This window comes from Symsagittifera roscoffensis, chromosome 3, assembly GCF_963678635.1.
Source record: "Symsagittifera roscoffensis chromosome 3, txSymRosc1.1, whole genome shotgun sequence".
Lineage (NCBI taxonomy): Eukaryota > Metazoa > Xenacoelomorpha > Acoela > Convolutidae > Symsagittifera > Symsagittifera roscoffensis.
In genome coordinates this window covers 23488539-23505707 of record NC_087064.1, presented here as the reverse complement: position 1 = coordinate 23505707, position 17169 = coordinate 23488539, and the positions used below count along the sequence as shown (strand labels likewise).

General features: G+C 34.7%; 2 protein-coding genes and 1 long non-coding RNA gene across 3 annotated transcripts in view; 2 read left to right on the top strand and 1 right to left on the bottom strand.

Annotated features, from left to right (window-relative positions):
- Positions 1-17169, bottom strand: part of LOC134841890 (uncharacterized) — a 263656-nt gene that overhangs the window by 113770 nt on the left and 132717 nt on the right. The gene's annotated exons all lie outside the window — the stretch shown is intronic.
- Positions 11977-14338, top strand: LOC134842408 (POU domain, class 4, transcription factor 3-like). Its single transcript, XM_063858733.1, has 2 exons — positions 11977-12727; positions 13318-14338. The coding sequence occupies exons 1-2, from the start codon at positions 12428-12430 to the stop codon at positions 14155-14157; spliced, it is 1140 nt and encodes a 379-aa protein (XP_063714803.1). The 5' UTR covers positions 11977-12427; the 3' UTR covers positions 14158-14338.
- On the top strand, positions 16419-16990 carry LOC134841927 (uncharacterized). Its single transcript, XR_010162474.1, has 2 exons — positions 16419-16560; positions 16661-16990. It is a non-coding gene; the product is annotated as an uncharacterized LOC134841927 (long non-coding RNA).

Here is a 17169-nt window from a genome sequence, read left to right as displayed (position 1 = left end):
GTTGAAAGATTTATTTTTGTACCACGGTAAAATCCAAACATTAAAAGCAGTAGGTGATGAAATTTTCAGTGATTCATTAAATTTTGCAAACTTGTTTAAAAAATTAATTTTTTAAGCCCGGTAAAATTTTTTTACATAATACAAAAACAAAATAATGGAATGCTGAATGTCTAACCTAGTTTGTCTGGTAATTATTTCCTGTGGAATGTACTAATAATTAATGCCTGTTTTAAGTTTTGAGTCCATGAATAAGTAAAAATTAAAGAACTTTTCCCAATTTAATAATGCAAACTTTATTAATGAGTGTACATCGAAAATTAAGCTTTGACGTTATCATTATTTCAAATTAGTCTTTTTTACGTCCAGTGTCCCAAAAAAAATCATTCAAACAGGCAAATTAACAACCATTAAAAAATAATACAATTCCAAAGTTTTTAATAAACTGAGTTTGCAAATGGAAACTGGATCGAAATCTACCGGTTAGTGTGAGATTTTCTCTAAAAACTGTTGATTTTAGTAATTTTTTGAAAAAAAAACATTGTTTTTCTTTTAAAGGTATTAAATTTTAGAAGGACTTGGGTTACAATTATGTACTGGTCATAGTATGATCCGACAATGGGTTCTCTGAATTGTTGCAAAAATAATTGATTGTTTTCCAGCCCCGTTCACTTTTTTCTGACATTTCATTACAGAAAATCAACTATTTAAATACTTTAGGAACTGCAAAAAAAACGTGTATGAGCGACCAAGTGAACAGATTTTGAGACATTTCTCCGAGCAAATGTACAGTTTTTGATTAACTTCATAATACAACTTTACCCAGGGCTGTTATATTAGAAAATATTGCGATCTAGAATTCTGAAAGATAGGAAAAAAACAAGAAAAACTCTTTGGAGCCTTCCTCGAACTGGAGAAAATTTAATTTTTGTATTTTAAAAATCTTCGTTCACTTTCTTTTACTTTGCACAAAATTAAACAAAACTTGTTGATCTGCAAGTTACATAGTCGCTGTACTCTGATCGAATACTCATTGACGCATCGCTTCAATATGACAGTGATATTCGATTACTCTAGAAAACAAAACGTATCACTATTTTTCTCTGCCTCATTAAGACAAAATTGATTTTTTTTTCAAGTAGATTGAATATAACTTACAAGTCGTCAGTAAATTGTTTGTAACATCTAGTGAAACGATAAATCAAACAAGATAGCTCGTATCAGGGTGAAGCCCTGAATATTGCGACTGCATCTTAAGATCTATGGAGTATTGTTCATTTGAAACCTTGTTGAATTTTATTCCAAATTTTTGATCAGCGCATTTTTGCGAGCATTTTCCTTTTTAGCTTAAACGTCAGCAAAAAATCTTCGAATTTAAGTTCCAAAAACTTAATACTTCCAACGAAAATCAACATAATTTTGTTCGCCCATCTTTTGTCATTGAAAAATACTTTAAATAACCCTTGAATTATTTATTCAGCTTGCTGGTTAACTAAAAAAAACACAAGAAATGTTCCTTTTCACAATACTCCTACCCATTAGTGAAAATATTTTGAAGTTAATCCTAAAAAAGGGGCTTTCGTTGGGCTCTAACTAAGATATAAACACAAAATTTATTATAAACAAATGATATAGTATTATTTTAAAAGTATAGAAGTATAGTCTGTCAAAAATAGCTGCAGGCATGATTAATTTCATAACTCATCAGAATATTCTTGTCGAACAATACTTCTTAGAGTTTTTTTCTACTTTTCTTTAGGGATTAAAATAAGTGAAATAGCATTCATTTTTCAAATATGATAATTAGCTTTATGATAATGCAAAAAAGACTGAGATGAAGAACCTTCACGATAAAAAGTATACCAATTTTGTATCAACAAATATTATTAAAAAGTCCATGCTTTATTGAAAAAATAATGATAAATTACTATGACACGAGGGGCTTAAAATCATCTAAAGTAACAAAGTTGCTATTAGTTCTGTCTGGTTAAGTCTTTTGGGAATCAAAATTTGAATATGGGGGTGAATTTCATTAGAAACCCGAAAGCACTTTGCTGTTCTGGGAATATGCTGGAAGCAGGCCGAATAAGTCATTAAAAATTAAGCATTTTTCCATTTTTTATAAATTTGGCATCGTTGAATTACGGGGGAAAAGGGCCGCAATGTTTAAAGATACAGGTAACGCTTGGTCGGTGTTGGTTGTATGTTTGCTTTGCGAGTTTGCATGTATAATTTTGCGTGTTAACGGGATAGAGTGTAGGTTAATTTTTAATTAGAAGTCTAAATTTTTAATAAGTTTCAGATGGCAGAAAGCGGGACCTTTGTGTGGAATAGCTAGAGCTAGTACATTTACACTACTGGTTTATTCATAAACAGCAGTCCACTAGAAGTTGTCTAGTTAACCAACACACTTTCTGGTCCATTTTTTGGCTGTTTCGATTCTTTTTGTTAAAATTATTACAGATGGATATAAGTTACAGATGGACATAAATTTCTGGACCAGGTTCTGTCGTTTGCCGAGCACTGAATCCCTGGGCGTTGTAGTAGTTCACGACCACAAAGGAAGAACCCGGGTAAGTGTTAAAATCAGTCGATTACAGAAAACTCAAACAAGATTCAAGCCGACAAGTGTATTATGTCAAAATGCGAGCTATATCCTTGATAAACAGACCACCATGTCAATCAGGATTGCATGTCATTGAGACTAGTAAACAGCTCTCTAAATAGTTGTTGAAAAGTTGAAGTACTTCAGTAAGTGATGGTGCCAACTAAACAAATGACCAGATTGAGACCTGACGGCTACCAATTCATTTTTTTGTTTGAGCTTCAAGCTTTTGTATATGTTAATATTATAGCCAATCATGATTCATAACTGAATCCTACAAATTAATCACACCTTGTCAATTTACTGATCATACCCCGTCAATTGATAAAACTAAATTAATTTTGGATTCAAACCTAACCATTTTTCTACCAGTGTTTTCTACAGATCTGATGTAAACAGGAAATTGAAAGCAGGAATAAGATCAGTATTAGAATAAGGATTTGCTCAAACCTATCCTGCCTACAAAAGATATCGAGAGGAACAGATGGCGTGTTTTATTTACAACTATTATATAAGATAAGATTATTAACTCACGATCAGAAAAAACTGCGGGATTTCACAGAAAACAAAAACAATGGCAAACATTTTTAAAACGGTTAACAAAAAAATTGTTCAATACCCGACCAGGGGCGGATTTAGGGAAGGCGGGGGGGGGGGGACAGACGCCCCCCTTTTCAGGGATTCGACTCCCTACCAACCCAAAGGGTCCCCCTTTCTACTATTTTGAGATAACAATATTTGGCGACGGACCTTAAAAAAACTTTCTAAGGCGCTTTCGGCGCCAATATATACTTATTTTGAGAGGGGAGCCCGCGCCAAAAAAAAAACGCAATTTTTGGTCAACATTTTCCAAAAAGTGCCTAAAAACGCCTTTTTTTGGCCTGTTTTTCAAAATTTTGCCTGCTGCGCACAAAAATTGACCAAAACAGGGGTTATTTTTAGTGATTTGGGATAGCTTGGAAAATCAATTTGGTCGACTTAAAAAAAAGTCGACAAAATTTTCGAAATTTCTTTGAAAATCCGCCCCCTTGAGAAAATCCTAGATCCGCCCCTGTACCCGACCTGGTTTTTTCTATTTTTTTAACCTCCTTACGACACAAAACGCCAAGCTACCAAAATAATTCAATTTTCCTTAAAGTTAGAACAAAGTAATTATGTTCGAAGTTAAAATTAAATTGCAAAATACGACCTTTTTGGCTATCCTAGACAGTTTTCTTGGGAAAGTTATTTTAAAAATTTTTTGAGTTTTAAAAGTTTTTCGCCCCAAACTTATATCTAGTATCAACTAGTCTTCTGACAAAATCACCATATGAGAAAAAAACTATAATGTGGGATTGATTTCTTTCCAAAATGTTTTTGGACAACCTCAAAGAAAGCTTCTAGGCGTTAAGTCTGATATAAAACAAACGTATTGAAAAAAACATCTTGGTGTCAAAAAAACTGATCCGCATTTTTCAATTTTTCAGACTAAACATTTTTTCAGACCAAACTTTTTTCAATTTTCAGACAAGTGGTTTGTTTAGACTGCAGTTAATTCTTAATCTAACTCAACCCGCATTTTTCATTATAATAAAAATTTTCTGTTAATTGATTATGACTCATAGACAAATTCAGCCTTTTCTGACCATTAAAATAAACAAAACCCTCAAAAATCTGGAGACAATTAAAAACTTCACAAAAGTATTTTTAATTTTTCTTGTTTAAGAGATAAAATTAATCAGCAACTGGATATTTTAAATAAAATGTCAACCGTTCTCGGAGTAAATGGGGCCAAAAAATTTGAAAAAATTTCAGCACGGAACAATTTATTGCGCTTAATTAATGACAAGCACTAGCCACAAATAAAGCGGAGAACAGATGCTGTAAAATTTCCAAAGCTACAGTGAAGTTTCCATAAAAGTAAACACATTCCATGTACACTTTTATTTGCGAGTTAGGTTAGAAAAAAAGAAGGTTCGTAGTAATACACTAAGCTGATCGCAAGTGTAAACATAGTTCATTTACTGTTTTATATTTGAACTCCAGGAATTAACATCTTCACCAAGGTGTAAAACGCGACCAGTGAAAGTTTTAATTTCATTTGTCGAAATTGGTCTTAATATTGAACCAATTTCGACAACTTTTTGAATTAAGTATTTAGCCAATTGAAACTAATTGTTTTTACTGGAAACGTTCATATCTTTATAAGGATTTCAACTCATGGAGTTCAAATATCTAAAGATGGTTCAACAGTGTTGAATCAGAAATTTTCTATTACTTCCTGAACCGGGACGATATGTTAGCTTTTGCAGCCGTTTGGTTCTACTCTAAGAACTCTACTAGACATTTTGATTGAAATTTTAACGCAATATTATCAAATATTATTGTTGAAAAAATTCTTCATTTGAAAAAAGATACGAGCGAAATTGGAAAAGCAGTAGGAGGCTGATGCGTCCTTGCTCCGAAGTACAAAAAGTTTGCCAATTTTAGCCTGAAAAAATCAAATCAAAATCCACAGTTGTTCTTAAACTGTTTATTGTTCCGACTTTCGATACGAAAGAAACAGAATATTTGTGCTCGGGGTGGGTTTTTTTTTCAGACAAATTTCGACTTTTTAACTAGCCATTTTTGACGGTATTTTTTATATCATTCAAAAGGTATTGTTGTCTTGAGCTTAAATTTGAAAAAACATTTCATCTGTGATTATTTTTCGTAAAGTTATGAGGGTTTAAAGACTGCCATTTTGGCCATTTTGACCAATTTGGGACAATTAACGCGCGATATATTTCGCGCTATTAACGCGTAAGCGGAGATTTAATCCGTGGTAGAAATCGTTCCAAATTGATTGAAGGAAGCTTATTTGCCATAATTGATTTGTTACAAGGAACGAAATCTATCTTTTATACTTTATATGGCGTGTTGGGGGATGATTTTCATAAAAAATTTCAAATTTTAGAAAAAAAATTTCATTTTATATGATTTCATATAAATTTTTAATGTTATTACTGCTCCATAAACCTTAAAAGGCAGTCGGAACATTCAGGACTTCGCCCTGATACGAGCAGTCTTGTTATCTTTTCTAGACATTTCTACGTCGTCAGGTTTTCATTTTTCTCTAAAATTTTTTAAGCTTACGCTTGGGTCGTCGTATTTCAAAATATATTTTCCATATTTATTGAAAAATGCCTAGATCAGTTATTTTATCGACTTCCCACAACAAAATCAGATCTTCATTTATTACTTAAGCACTCCCATTTAAACATTGACCTTAGCATTACATAACCCAGTGATGGGCATTGAGGATGTTTAACTCGGATAGCTCTACTCGGTTGAGTTGACATTCTAAATTTTTAATATAGTCGGTCACCCTTCAACGCAAGTCTCAATTTGGAAACCAACCGAGCAAGATATTGTGTTTTGTTACATGATGGACGATAAATAACTAAGGGTTAGATTTCATAAACATTGACTTCTATGGCGCCCAAATTTTTCCCTCTTCCCTGAAAAAAAGCTTTTTTTTGGATTATCTAGATATAATTTTTCAATTATTTCGAAGGACAGAAAATTTAGGTTGTTCATGAAAGCATACTTTTCAGATTCAAACCCTTCATACTAAACAGTAATAAACTTTTTCTACTTTCACTCATTTTTGCTAGTTAAATTTAGCGTCACTAGTAAAGATAATTTGCAATAAGAGTTTGCACACTGTGCATTTTTTTCCAAATGTGAAATTTATTGGAAAATTCACTTATGTTTATATTGAAAACAATATTTGGGTACTTGTTGGTCGCTGTATTCCTTTTGGGTGATTCTATACTCGAATACAACCCAGTAGAATTCTGTGTTGGCTGCTCAGCTTGACTCCCCTTTTGGCCCGACTTGAGTCCCTAAAAATGTTATCTTTGCCCCGTTTACCTTTTCACACTTGAGAAGGTATCTATCTGCTGAGGAGAATGCTGAAAAAGTGCTGATAAAAAATCGATCCAGTTTTAAATGAACAAGATGTGACAAGTTATTTTTAAATTTAAAGCTCCCATGAAAAACTATCCAGAAAAATATTGACATCATGAGCAAACTGAAATAAATTTTAATTTTAAATTTTTTTTCAAAAAAGGATTAGTTCTTCGAGTGAAAGTATCAGGAAAAAAATTGAAAATAATCTCAACGCATTTTTGCATCAAAAAATATTTTTTGCCATTGAAAAAAAAAACAGTTTTTAGTTGTTTACTATTTAATGTAATATGATACTGAAAACACCTTTGGACATAATTAGCTCTCCCAGAAGATAAGGATTGTTTTACCAAATAATTCCGGCATTTCAACAGGTTCATCGCCTTAACTTTGAAGCCCCTATACGCTTTTGATCTGCATTTTGTATAAAATAACTAATTAAAAATACAGGAATTCTCTACTCAGGAAGTTAGCGATATCCTAAACCTCTTTAAACTAGTCTTTGACCTTTGGAAGAACGCCTAGATTTGGATTCGTCTTCCTACGTCAAAACTCATATTTGAAAGTTTTTCAAACCAATCCTACTGAAAATTAACCGTTAATTTGTTTGTTTGCCTTGCAAAAAAAAATGTTTGAAAAACTTGTTTTTACCCAGCTTAAGACTGTTCAAGCAATTTGAAGTACAATCAATTATATATTTAAAGCGATGCAGCTTTAAAAAGTAAGCTAAAATGTAAAAAACACATTTTTCTATTTTTAGATTAAATTATTTTTTCTGCGTCGGGATAAAAAGCTGGCGGCAATTTTCTTTTGTGGAAATTCCTGGGACTGAAACATCGCAAGGCTAAAAAGAAATAACAAGAACAATTATTTGAGGTATTTGTTCACAAAGAAAGAAATTCTCGACAAAATGGCCGAAAAAAGTAGAAAAAAGGACGGCAAATAGTTATGACAGATGATAAAGAAAGACGCGGATCAAACAAAGACTAACTTCGGTGTCCAACTTGGAATGTTCAAGGCAGGTGAGCATTTTCAAGTACAATCTGAAAGAAATAACGAGAAGGGAAAACAAAATAAGGAAAAAATAAAAAACAAACAAACAAACTGAAATTTGTGCAATATACTGTCCTATAGATCATCGTGCAAAATATATCATATCTGTTTGTATATTCGTTTTGCCTGGATTAAAATGACATCGTCTGAAGCGACAAAAAGGTCATAAAAATTACATTCCTGTCATAAATGATTACACGGTAGTAGTTTAACAGCCGCTTGTAAAAATGTCTCTCGGCCTTCGAAACAAGTTGGTGTCTAATTTGACACAAAGTGCTTAATGCATTTTTAATGAGCCCCAAAGTGAAAATTCAAGGCACTTTATGGGTAAACAGGAGACACTTCTTAGTGTTGTTCTGATTGGAAATTAAATAAAGGTGTTTTAATTTTAAGAAACATAAATTAGAAAAAAATTGCGTTGTAGATTTTTGTGATGTTTTTGTATTTTAAAACTTATCTTTCCGACATAACCGAGAGCTAAAATGAAAAAAGCCTGCCTACATTTGAGTCTAGAATAATTTCATGAAAGGAAATATCACTGTGAAGAAATATTTGTTTTCGCCTGAATCTTGATTGCTCGTGTCGTACGGAGCCCAATTTTGCAACTGGATCCTGATTCTGCCAAAGAATTTTGTCAAGCTGATTTTCCAAACTCTCCCTAAACATTATGAAAAATGGTTACAAAAATAGTTAAATATTTCGGAAACTTTTTTATAGGTTGGCCGCGCTGATTTTCAAGCTCTTCCAAAGAATCTTAGTTTAGAAAAAACTCTTTACTTCCAAAATTAACAGCTGCACTTTGATTTGAATTATCTGTAAAAACCAGGAAAACAGTTTTTTGTAAGACTGGGTCTTATGTAAAATCAGATATCTTATTTTAGACCCACAGGTGTATCCCAAAAAAGCGTCATTCTTAGCTGCTTTTATAAGCATGAAAGTGTTGAGCAAATTTTAATGAAGAGACTGTATTGTAGCTGCAATGAAGTCATTATACAAATTTCCCCCATTATCAATAACAAATAGTTTGAAGTTTTTGCTTAGAGCAAAGTTTTAGAAATGAAAATTCAGCCACTATGAAAATTATTTGATGAAACGAGAGTCATGCCAAATTAGCTAAATAAGTAAACGTCAGATCGGATGAATTGAGTATGCTATCATATCTATATCTTTCGGTGTGTTTTAAAAATTAAAAAAAGTGTTACCAAAGAAAAAATTTTAAGAAAGTTTAGACATCAAATTAATCAATAATTTGACAAGAAACCCAATAGGTTCGAAGTACCTATAATTATTTCCCAGGAGCAGTTATTAATTATTTTGAGAAGCTAAAATTAGGGTACAAGAAAGTCAAAAAGTATGGCAATGACAAAACTTTATGGTATCGCAATGAAAAAACTAAATTTAGTTTTTTTTCTTCAAAAAATGTGAAGAAAAATTTAAATTTTTCAAGCTTTGATTCCCAAAATGAAGCTGAGAAAGTTAATTTTTAAGGTCTTAAATTAGGCATAATTCAGCTTGTAAGCCTGTCCCGCTTGCTGTATTCGCTCGAATTAAGACAAAAAATCTAAAATTTCAAACCGACTTTTCTCAACACTGGGAAAAATTTTTGGATTTTTTCTAATGTGGTTGTAATCACGATTGAAAAGGTTTTAATATTATAGATCACTCAACCCATTCCAATCATTATTTTTGGTATCTGATTTTGCGTGGAAAACAAAAAGCAAAAAAAAAAACAAAAAAAACTAAAACACACCCAAAGACAAAGTTCCTTCCCATTTTCAATGGTCGGAACAACAAGACTGCTCGCTGCTCGTAAACTGGAGAAGGAGGCTGAAAATTCCTACTGATTTTTGAGGTCGATGTTAAGGTCTTAACGAATTGTTAGACAACGTCGGAAACAATGAGTTTTTTAAGTTTTATCCTGTCAGACGCCATAAAAAGTAAAAATTGATACTAAATGCTCTCAGAATAATTTGCTTACAAGACTGCTCGTATCTGGAATCTGGGCGAAGCTTTAAGTGTTCTAGTTTTTTTTTAAATTGTCCCTCCGCTCACTATACAAATTTCAAATGATATATTTTGCATATAGCGAAGTAAAAAATAGACAAAATAGCATAGCTATTAAAAGCACAAAATAAAATGCGCGCTAATTGTTCAAAATTAGCCAGATCGGCAGTTTGTAAACCTCAATAGCTTCACAAAAATGATCAAATTTTTCTAAATTGAGGTCAAAACAACAAAAATTTTCTAATGCTAGAAAAAATTCTGTGGAAAGCTGCTGGTTAAAAAATTGAAACTTGTCTGGAGAAAAAATCACTACCCCCTCACAAACAATTTACAGTTTGCCTCAAAGATCGGAACAAGTTGCAGAATTGCACATCACGCTAAATGTTTACTGGAAAATGTTCGAAAATGAAAATATATATATATATATATATATATATATATATATATATATATATATATGCAGTAGCGGATTTAGTGGGCGGGCGGACGCCCCTCCTCTGGGATTTGACCCCCTGCCGACCCAAAGGGTCATCCCTTTATACTTTTTGGAGATCTCCTTTTTTGGTGACGGACCCTAAAATTTTTCTAAAGGCGCCTTCGGAGCCAATATATACTAATTTTGAGGGAAGAGCGCGCGCCAAAAAACCGCCATTTTTTGGTCAAAATTTTCAAAAAAGTGCCTATGAACGCCCGCCGTTTTTGACCTTTTTTCAAAAATTTGCCTGCGGTGCAGAAAATAATTTGGTCAAATATACATATAAATAAATTAGCACAAAGTAAAATTATTTTAAGTAATTTTGATCACTTCCAAAGTTTGGCTTTGACACCATTTGAATTTAAAGTTCAATGACCGGGAACAGATTAAGAAGAAGAAACACACACCCCCTCCCCCTCGGGGATTCGAACCCCTCGCCAAGCGAAGAGTCTCCCCTTTTGTATTATTTTGTGTCACTCCTTTAGGACGATCAATATTAATATTTTTCTTAAGGCGACTTTGGTGCCAACTTTAGAGGGGAGCGCGCACCGGGAAAAAACGTGACTTTATGATCAAAAACTCTCCAACCAATGCCCAAAAATGGAATTTTCGACCAGTTTCTCAAAAAACTTACCACACTTATTTTGTGAAAATAGGGTCTTTATCATTATCTGGGGTGCTCGGGAAATCAATTTGGTCGGCCTAAAAAAGAAAATGGTGAACAAAGTTTTCGAAAAATTTCCATTATTCAATGTGTTCTGAAACGCCGTTGATTACCATTTTTGCATTTTGCAGTTTTCCACGTTGATTCAAGGCTCGTGATATCTGGCTTGTGTTTCTTAGTAATATCGATCCAATTCTGTCATGAATTTTTATAATTTCATTTTTCATAGTTTAGGGGGTTTTTACCGAAACGAATCAAATTAAGTTAAGCAATGTCTTAAGCAATGCAGTTCTTTTTTTGATGTATAGTAAAAATAATTGCAGAACGTATTTTCAAACGGTTGAAATCAAAACCAATCTATGATAAAAACTCATCGAGCTGTTTTATTTGAGTGTAAGCAAGCTTTACACATGTTTGGCTGCTTGCCACATCTATAAACTTTTTTTCTCACCCAAATCAATCAAACAATCAGAGCTCTGATTGATTCTATGCGATATGGAAACATTTCGAGTGGATATATAAAAGCTCACTTCAGGGCGACATGAAGTTAAGAGAGGTAGTTGTAATTGCACTCGACTGAGTCAAGTGCCATTTCACCCTAGTTCCTTAGTCTACGGATTAACAAATGGGACAGAAAATAACAAAAAAAAATACATCAAAAAATTTCGTATCTACGAAGTGGGAGGAACTGTAATTTAAATCAAATATGTCATGTTGTATTAGAGCTGAAACCAAAAAACTTCAATGTGTTCTATAAGTTGTTGATTTTGTGGGTTGTGATAGGGTTTATTGTGTACTATAAGACAAAAATAAATCTAGATTATTCCTAAGGTAAGATTGCTGTTCCATACAGTTCAAAGTTAGCATCTACGCCCTTACCCCTCCCTCTCTCCCTCCCCCTGTCCCTCTCACTCCCTCCTCTCCACCATCGAATGTTTGGACAGATGTCATTTTGACAAACTCAAAACAGAACGAGATATCTGAAATGAGACACCTGAGCACTAAGAGGCATATGAAAACGGGCCGTGCTGGCTTAATGGCACTCGCTCATACGACTCAAATGTTTTTTTTTTTAATTTATTTAAATAACTCTGTAAGTAGATATCGTTTGGAAACAATTTATTATTATAAATCTAAGCAAAATTTCCTAGATTGATTCAGAACTATTCCTTAATCAACAAAATGCTGTCTACTTTTTAAAAAAAGCTGACCGTGTAGGTGGATTGCACCCTTTAATTGTAGCCCAGATATTATTACCAATTTAGCTTAAAATATTTAAGTATTGTCTGCCTAATAAAACATAATCTCCGTCTTGAAAAAAGAAGCAGGAAGATGTTTCTATTTGTCTAAATATTGGCCAATCAGGTTTGAGCAGTGGGGATTGTATGTATCATTGATCAGGTAAATTGTTCATCTCCTTATTCTAATCTCCATAATTCATTATTTCAACACAGCGTATCCCTTTTCGCCAGCCAGCGATGAAAAATTAATTTCATGAAACTTCATCTAAAACTCACAAAACAAAAATATCCTCAGCTTCAATTACTTTCTTAAAATAACTATCAAAATAAGTCTTTTTAAGCAAAAATTTTTGTTGCAAAAGTTTGCTCATTGATTTTTGAAAAGACAAAACCGTTAGCTCACAGTCTTGCAAGTGAGTGCATTAATAAAAAATACACAAACAACAAAATAGTTTTGAATGTTTTTCCCAACAAACTCGATTTCCTTGGTCGGAGCTTCGCAGCAAATCAATCACGTGTCCAAAAACTCCATGCAAAGCCATACTTCCGAACACCTTCAGTCTTTGGTGGATTGCAAACCCATAATGCACAACAGTGCCACGGCAGACCAGTTGCAGGCAGCGGCGGCCGCCGGATTGCACGCGCAGCACGGCAGTGTCACCGGGTCGGCCGGAGGATCACACGGCCATAATGAGTTCAAGTACTCGGCATCGCCTTTCCAAATAAGGCAGAGAACTGCATTTGCTCCACCGCCCACAGTGAGTAGACCTTCTTGAACTCTTTCACCAAAGCTCCGTGTGAAAAAACTATTGACAAATTTTATGACAAACGGAGAAATTCAGGTAGAAAAATTCAATCGGAAATCGTTTCGACCATTTTCAACTATATTGAATGAATTGAATTTTTTAATATTTCCAAATGCTCCAGTAAATGTTAAGAAAACTCTTTTCCGCTCTATTTAAAGTTCATTTTCGCTGATTTTAGCGATAGAAAAAAAAAACATCTCAATTGTATAATAGTTAAATCTATGGAAATTGGAAAGACTAATTTTGAAGGATTTCTATTAAAGTCAACTAGCTAAGTGGAACCACGCTGTCGTGGCCACTTCTCGTTAAGTTGAACTTTTCGCTTACTAATTGTTATCCTGTTGGGTCTAGGTCTTAATACCCTAATACTTGACAACTTAAATGTAACTTAATAATTCATGGAACAAAAAAGAACAACAACTACAATCTTTCAAAAATAATCTGAATTATCAAATCACTACCGTTTTCAAAATTGAAACATCAGCGAGCAATGAATTAAAATATTTTGTAAGCTTTTTTAAGAAATTGTGTTTTCTTTTCAGAGCAACTTCTTCGGACACCCTTTCGATGACTCATTCTTCCGAGCAGACTCGCTGACTTCGAACCACATGAACCACATGGCTCCCAAACCGATGGACTACAAACCACACGAGTACTTCTCAACCATGATGGCCGATATGCAGAACAACGCTGCCAGATGCTCACAACTGGATCTGCTAGACCAGATTGCCCCCTCGGTTCAATTCGGGGGAGGGGCTGACCAGCAAGTGAACTCATTTCACCCGGCTACTCACATAGGGTTTCATCCCTCGTTCGGTCACGGCAACATGGCAGCTGCTGCAGGTCTAGCGGGACCCTCTTCATTTCCTCAAATTACGCACGTACCTCAAGCCGAAGTTGAGGCGGATCCGAGAGAACTAGAGGCGTTCGCCGAGAAGTTCAAACAGCGGCGAATCAAACTCGGGGTGACTCAAGCTGACGTCGGCAAGTCTCTTTCCCACTTGAAGATACCAGGAGTCGGAAGTCTGAGCCAAAGTACGATTTGTCGTTTCGAGTCTTTGACTTTGAGTCACAATAACATGGTTGCCTTAAAACCAGTTCTGCAAGCTTGGCTCGACGAAGCAGAGGCGGCAGCTAAAGGACGTCTATCTGAAAAACAGTCCAGTTGTCTGTCGGTTGTTGACAAAAAACGAAAACGCACTTCGATAGCGGCGCCCGAGAAGCGATCTCTTGAGGCTTACTTCACCGTGCAGCCCCGACCGAGTGGCGAGAAGATTTCAGCGATTGCCGAAAAATTAGACCTGAAGAAAAATGTAGTGCGTGTTTGGTTCTGCAACCAGCGACAAAAACAGAAAAGACTCAAGTTCGCAGCCGGGCGATAAATTAAAGAATAGAAAAACTATTCAAAATGGCTCCAAAACTTCTAACAGGAATGAACTTTTATTTTTGACCTGGTTTTCTTGTATATTTGACACTGCTGCAGGCGTGACAGACAATGTAAATGTGTAAATAAGCCGACTTCTAATTTGTATTTTTATAGTAGAATTAATCAATTTTCATCAATTTTTCTCTCAAAACTCGATTAGAGTCCAAAAAAGATGCCCATATTCTGAACGAAATTAGATTTTGTAATTTTGTCAGTATTATACAAACATTCAGTATCAATTTGAAGTTTGAGTTATTTAGTGAGCACATATAACTAACAAATCATACGGTAATTTGGAAAGAACGCGCCAAAAAAATGTATTCATTTTTGTTAAAAATCTGATAAGTGTCATTTCGGTAGCGCGACAACTCGTAACAGGCAACATTTCATAAGAAGCGACAATTATTTTGAGTTATGTAAATAATAATCGAGTCTTTCCCTTCTTGAAAACGAATTTTTTATTTATTTTTATTACAATTCGTAACAAGGCGTTGGCAAGTAGCGAACGCTTGCTCCACTTTGCTCCGGTGTGCTGTCTCATCAGTCGACTCAAAACTTGAATCAAGTGCCGTGTGCTGAAATTTTTTAGAAGAGATAGGAGAGGGAGAGAAGAGGTGGATTTAGGGGGGGGGGGCTTTTCCCCTCAGGGATTTGACCCCCTGCCGACCCAAAAGGTCCCCCTTTTTACTATTATGAGATATCCATTTTTGGCTGACTGACTCTAAAATTTTTCTAAAGGCGATTTCTTTTTTCAAAATTTGGCCTGCGGCGTAGAAAATTTAGACAAAACAAGGTCTATTTAGACTTAAAGGAGAGCTCGGAAAATCAATTTGGTCGACAATGACGTAAGAAAAAAGGTCAAAACAGTTTTTGAAACTTTAATTTTGAAAATCCGCCCCCCCCCCTCGAGAAAATCCAGATCCGCCCAGGGAAATTTTGATGTCCTAGCCTGGCCATAATTAGTGTAGCATTCTACTAACCATATTTAGTAGATGATCTAAATAAAAGTTTATTACTTGATCTTGGTTTGCATAATTAATTTTTTCAATGTTTGTCTCAAAAAAAATTGTGTCGATAAAAGTACGCCCATTGTTCGAATTTGAATGCTTTGTATCACAAACTATTCTCGCAGCCATCTGAAGTCAGACTCCGTAAGGACTTATATTATGACTTTGATCAGCAATCTTATCATAAAACCTTTTGGTCTCAAAATTATATATAATTTTCAATATCGTGGATAAAAATTTTGTAATTTTTTCTGCATTCGGAGGTGGATCAGTCAGTTCATGCATGTAGTCAAGGCAAGATAATTTGCTTACAAATGCTTTATTGGTTTGTTTTTACTTTGTTTCTGACGCATTTTCAATATCAAATTCAGACCAAAACGCAGATGAAGTGGCTGTTGATGATACAAAGCACAATAAAGTTTCTCTGTTACCAAGACTATTACCAAAACAAAGTTCAGCCACTCTCTCTCTAGACTACGACAGTCAGAATCCAACCAACAATAGCCAACAACTTTCGTACTCCAGCTACTAGAGAAAATAACTCAAGTAAAAAATAATCAACACAAGAGTAACGTTAATTAAAAAAATTCGACGTCGAATCTAATCATGAAAATGTTTAAAACACGCAGTTTCTCAATTTCAAATCTGTCACGCAGTTTTAATACGATGAACGTCAAACTGGCTTCTATCACAAATAAAATGATCAACCTTACAATGTCTGAAAAACTTCGCCTCTTTGCTTCACGTGCGTAACTAACTTGTCAACTAGAAGCATTACAACGTAGAAAGCCTCGGTTAAAACGAACCATTCATAATTCCTGTATACTTTTTTTGGTGAGATCAGTTCATCGATACATTATTTGTCTGTTTAAAAAACACAGTGATTTAAATCACAGCTAAAAGAACCAAACAAAAATGGGTGAATTCATCGGACACTTGAAGGAAACGAAATGGACCAACTGGAAGGCCTGGTTATGTGCCTGCTGCTGCTCTGGATATGTATGGGGAAAGGTCGCCTATGACGTAAGTGTCCCAAATTTCTGGACGTTTACTGAACCATCTTTTTGTGATTCCAGTTTTTTATTCTTTTTTTTCTTTTTTTTCGGAATTACTTTTAGAATTCTCAGCGAATATATGAAACAATCACGTAAAGAGAGGATTTAGTCTTCAATTATTTTTGTATATTGAGCGAAGTTTTGCAACTTTTCTAGAAGACAGCTACCGAATCGGCTACGTGTGCTGCCCCTGCGTAAACGCCTTCTGGTACATGAAGGCTGTTGAGCGCCTGCCCGATCCATGCATCAACAGGATCTGCGCCTTCTTCTGGATTGGCATTTGTCAACCATGCGCAGGTACGGGCACGCCTAGAATTCCATTTCCAAACATGTCTAAGCCAAACATGTTTAAACCAATCGAAAATTTGAAAACGTTAAATTATAAATCTGTTTTCAGTGTACGTCGCCGCCGCCGAGGACGGAATCGACCCCGCCAAGGAGTTCGGAGCATGGTGGAGCTTAGTTAAGAAGGTCGTTTGTATAGACCGGAGTTAGTTTGACATCAATCAAACTCCTCTCGATCTTCGCAGAAACGCGAAAACAAAGCACCAGCCAACCAACCAATCATCAAATGACTGACAAAATTTTTTAATCAACTCGGAGCTTAATGTACAATTATAAGATCATTTCGGCAATAAGAGATTATAGTTGAGGCCAATTTAAATTACTCCATTTCTGTAGAATCTTTGTTTTGACGATATTTGAAAAAAAAATAATGGAAAAATTCTTTTCGTGGGTCAAAAAGTGTGTTGGTTACGCTCATAGCGTTTCGACGTTTCAAAATACATAATCGATCAGGAGTGGGCTTAAGCTTCAAAATAGGGCGCATAATTGGCATTTGTGGCAAAACTGTCGAATACTAACAAAAACAAAGATAGCCAGTTGTTTTGAAAATAGCACAGAATT